The 4,670-nt window shown below is 48.2% G+C and overlaps 1 protein-coding gene across 1 annotated transcript; it reads left to right on the plus strand.

Moving 5' to 3' along the window:
• Positions 1–439: 439 nt before the first annotated feature.
• Positions 440–3,720, plus strand: ankrd9 (ankyrin repeat domain 9). Its single transcript, XM_072568542.1, has one exon. The coding sequence runs from the start codon at positions 589–591 to the stop codon at positions 1,513–1,515; it is 927 nt and encodes a 308-aa protein (XP_072424643.1). The 5' UTR covers positions 440–588; the 3' UTR covers positions 1,516–3,720.
• The last annotated feature ends 950 nt before the right edge of the window (positions 3,721–4,670 follow it).

Here is a 4,670-nt window from a genome sequence, read left to right on the forward strand (position 1 = left end):
ATGCGCTGCCTCTGGGGGAGCGGCTCCCGGTACAGAATGTCACCATCGGGGGGGCGTGTCCTTGGTAGAAAGGGGCGTGTCAAGGAATAGGGCGGGGTCCAAGCCCAAGCCGGAGGTGGGGTATTGGCAAGGGGTGTGTCCGCATGTGGACTAGGCTGGAGGCGGGGCGATGGAAGGGGGCGTGTCCCAGGGTGGTGGAGGGATGTTGGGATGTTCAGGCAGGGCGATGGGAGAGGGGAAGGGATTGAGACTGGAGGAGGCGGAGTCAATGTATAAGGGGCGGGTCTTTAGGGGTGAGTCAGTGGCCGGGGCGGGGCGAGAGAAGGGGCCCGGTCTATGGGCGGGGCCAGAGTAAGGGGCGGTGCTGGGGGCGGGTTCGAGGGCGGGGCACGGTTGAAATCGGCCAATGTTTGAAGGCGGCTCTCGGCGCTGCTGCTACAAAGAGAGTGTGGGAGGCGCGGCGCCCGGCTTCGGGGACTATGACCCGGTGAGTGGTGTGTAATTGAAGGCAGGAGCAGGAGCAGGAGCAGGAGCAGGAGCAGGAGCAGGAGCAGGAGCAGGAGCAGGAGCAGTCGGCCCAGGTCTCCGATGCCGCTCCCGGCCATGCCCTGGAGTCTGGGCTATTGCAACCCCGGGGGCGGTCAGCAAGAATCGCGGTGGCGGAAACGCTGCAGGAAATCATCGTTTGCTTTTTACCAGGCGGTGCGGGACCTGCTGCCTGTCTGGATGCTGGAGGAGATGAGGACCATGGAGGTGTTCCACTGGGAGGACAGTGGCCGCATGAGCAGCTACTCGCCGTCCGAGGCTCTGCTCTATGCCCTGGTGCACGACCACCAGGCGTACGGCAAGTACCTGCTGAGCGAGCACCCCCGGGCTGCCCTGGCTATGCCCAGCACCAGCTTCTGTTGCTGCTCGGTCCTCGGCCAGCATCTGGCCATGGCTGTGCGCTACAACCGGGTCGCCACCCTGTCGCGGATCCTTGACAGCCTGCGCCGCTTGCCGGAGGGAGAGCGCCGCCAGTACATCGACCGCCGGGGCTGCGAGCATGTGGAGAGCGGCAAGACCCCACTGCACTTGGCGTGTGAGCTGGTCAGGCCCGAGTGTTTGACCCTGCTGCTCGGCCACGGCTCGTCTCCTTACATCAGGGACTGCCGCGGGGACACGGCTCTGGACACCTTACTGCAGCAGCTGGGTTCCAGTCCCCTGGACAATCCCAGGGTGGCCAGGTGCCTGCATCACCTCCTGCTATTCATGCCCGAGCTCCAGTTTCAGATGAAGACGACGCTGAAGGACAATGCCAGTCTCTGGCGGACCGTTCTGGGGACACCGCTCTTCCAATGGCTCTCGGGCTACAGCCCCGCTCCCCTCTTCATAAAGGCCATGCAAACTTTAATGAGGACGATAGACCCCGAGAAATTCCCAGAGGGTCTGGACGAACTACCCATATCCCATCTCCTCCGAACTCTGGACTTTAAACTGACTGCAGGTGGCACTGTCCGTTCAAACTTCGAGTGATGCCGCAATTGACCTTTACAGCGATTTTATATATAGACTTTATATGTATTTATATATTTTAAAAATGCTGTTTGGGATGCTTATAAATGAATGGCTCAATGAAGTGCCAACCTGATATGTAGTGAACTTCAGAGTTGAGAATTCTCCAGAATGTAAGCTTAAAAATGTGTTGCTGAAAAAGCGCAGCAGGTCAGGCAGCATCAAAGGAGAAGGGGAATCGACGTTTCGGGCATAATGTTCAAAGTGCATTGGAACTGTAGAGTCTTACAGTTTCCAATGTTTTATTGATTCAATTTTTTTTGCGAGAATAAATCTATTTTAACGCACTTGGCTATGAACTGTCACTGCATCCTCTTGTACTCGGCTTGTATTACCATGCCGTAAATAATTTATCAAAATGCGTTGTGGGATTTATGTTAGGTCGGCTTTGTTGCATTGTGTACACACTATACATTGCGTCCAGACCAACGCGATAATGATGATGTCAATTCGGCAGTTTCTGCTGCTCACTCACTCTTCTGGCATTTACCCATTGGAAAAACGTGAAATCTTTCACATTCCGATGGGCGCTTCCTACAAATTGCTCCACTATCATGAAGAGAAATAGAAACTGAAACCCGAGGCGCTTTTCCAAAGCAACCAGGGAGCTTAAGTATCGGGCCGTGGCGACAAACTGGCTTCGTTACTATAGAAACAGTCGTAACATTACATAACGTCCAATGAAATGTTCAATCAATGTTGGATCCTTTAAACTGCTGCCAGTGTTGTCAGATTTAGTGGAATATATATTTCTCATAGTATGGTTTGTTACAAGGAATAGTCAGAATTCTGCTTGCAGATTGTCAAATTACGTTGCGTTGTTGTGGATTATTGCAAGAGTGTTGGTACTATGTCACTGAATATGAATCTTTGCATAGAAGTATCAATCAGTAGCCTTAAGGCAACTTCAAAGTTTGACAGACTAAATTTTTATCTTTTACTTCCGTGAAAAACGAATGTACACAGGAAAATTGCGAAATTCAGAAAGCAGCTCGAGCACTATTCTTTCATGCCAGGCAGCCGTGTTTAAATTGTGGTTACTATATAAACCAACTTCAGATTCCTGTGGTTCCCTACCATGCTGCCCCGAGTGAACTGATGCACTGTATGGCCAGCGACCTGAAGTCTGACGTTTACTGAGCATGGAGCACCCACTCCCACGGCCCCCGCCCCGCTATACTAACATTCGTTTTGCAGTTACTTCAAATTAAGAAGTTGGCATGAAGTTTAGACGCTCTGACCAGACCATTTCCCTATTGATATCGATATCATAGTAAACTATAGGAAGCAGTGTGTCCTATTTGACGCGCTAGTACATTTTATTTAAAATCAAAGTGCAATCAACAGATGTATTTTCTAATGTAGCTTATCAGATTGAACTGAAACACTGCAAGCGACCATAACTATTGATTTAAAGTTAATCCTAATGATAGTTTACTTAGCTTTATTGAAATAAAATCCAGTGAGCGCTTTTATGTGAAAGTAATACAATAGTCCTTCGTATTAATGTTACCAGTGTCCTTCACCACGACAGTGTAAGTGACTGAACATCAGATGCTCTAGCTTCCGGGTTGAATGGGGGACGGACAATCAGCAGTATAGATGAATCTACAACTTTTCAATAAGAAATCTGGTAGTTGCAATCAAAAAGGAATATCACGAGGTTTCTGAAATAAAAGCAAAGTGCTGGAGAAATTTAGTAGCAATCAACTGTGTTGATTGATTGCACCAAGACTAATGCAATAATGATAACATGAATACAGCAGATTCTGTGGCATGAGAGAAGTAGAAACTGAAACCCAACATCTTCCAGTAAAGACGACAAATCTTGTGAATCCTGGATATCAAGGAATGTAGAGAATTGGAAGAGGAGAAAAAAAGGGAGGTTTGTGGCAGATACTAAGGGCTCAAAATAGTAGAAGCCTGAAATACAGAAAGTGCAAGTGGAAACTTTAAAAAGGAGAGCAAAAAAGAAGGCATGAAGGAATAATAACACTTAGAATAAAGAAAAATCCTGAGTTACTTTACAAGTACATTACCTCTGGAATTCAGCTCTTTTGTCCATGTTTGAACTAAGACCGAAGCCTGGAGCTGAGTCCCTAGCAGAACCCAAACTGGGTGTTGGTGAGCGGGTTATTACTGAGCAAGTGCAGTTTGATAGCATGAGTGATGCTATCAAACTTCTACCACTATACTGACAATCAAGAGTAGACTGATGGGGTGTTGATTGGCCTTTTGGATTTACCTTGCTTTTTGTGTACAGGACATACCTGGGCAATTGTCTACATTGTTCGGTAGATGTCAATGTTGTAACAGTACTGGAAGAGCTTGGCTAGAGGAGCAGTAAAATCTGGAGCACAAGTCTTCAGTTCTATTGCTGGAATGTTGTTATGGCCCATAACCTTTGCAGTATCCAGCGCATCTTACCGTTTCTTCATATCACATGGAGTGAAACAAATTTGCTTAAAACTGGTATCTGTAATGCTGGGGACCATTGGAGGAGATGGATCATCCAATTGGCACTTCTGGCTGAAGATGGCTGCGAATGCTTCAGCCTTAACTTTTGCATTGATGTTTTGAGCTCCTCCATCATTGAGGATGGGATATTTATGGAGCTGCCTCCTCCACGGAGTTTTGCACCACCATTCACAGCTGGATGTGCCACTGCTGGGTCTGTCCAGGCAGACCATGTTTCTGGGACGTTGTGTGTAAGGTATGATTCAGTGAGTATCACTATGTCAGGCTGTTGGTAGCTTCCCCAGTTTGACACCTCAGTTTTAGTTATGCCTGGTGCTGCTCCTGCACATTTCATTGAACCAGGGGTGATCCCCTGGCTTGTATGGGGGAATATGCTGGATCACGAGGTTACAGATTGTGCTGGAGAACAATTCTGCTGCTGTTGATGGCCCACAGTGCCTCATGGATGCAGAGTCTTGAATTGGTATGTCTACTCGAAGTCTGTCTCACCTTAGCATGGTGATAGTTCCACACAATAAATTCTCAATGTGAAAGCAGGACTTTGTATCCATGAGCACTATGTGCAGTCGCTGTTGCCAATACTTTCATGGACAGAAATATTTGCAACCAGCAAATTGGCAGGGATGACGTTGTGTATG

The sequence above is a fragment of the Chiloscyllium punctatum genome, chromosome 4 (assembly GCF_047496795.1).
Source record: "Chiloscyllium punctatum isolate Juve2018m chromosome 4, sChiPun1.3, whole genome shotgun sequence".
NCBI classification, from domain to species: domain Eukaryota; kingdom Metazoa; phylum Chordata; class Chondrichthyes; order Orectolobiformes; family Hemiscylliidae; genus Chiloscyllium; species Chiloscyllium punctatum.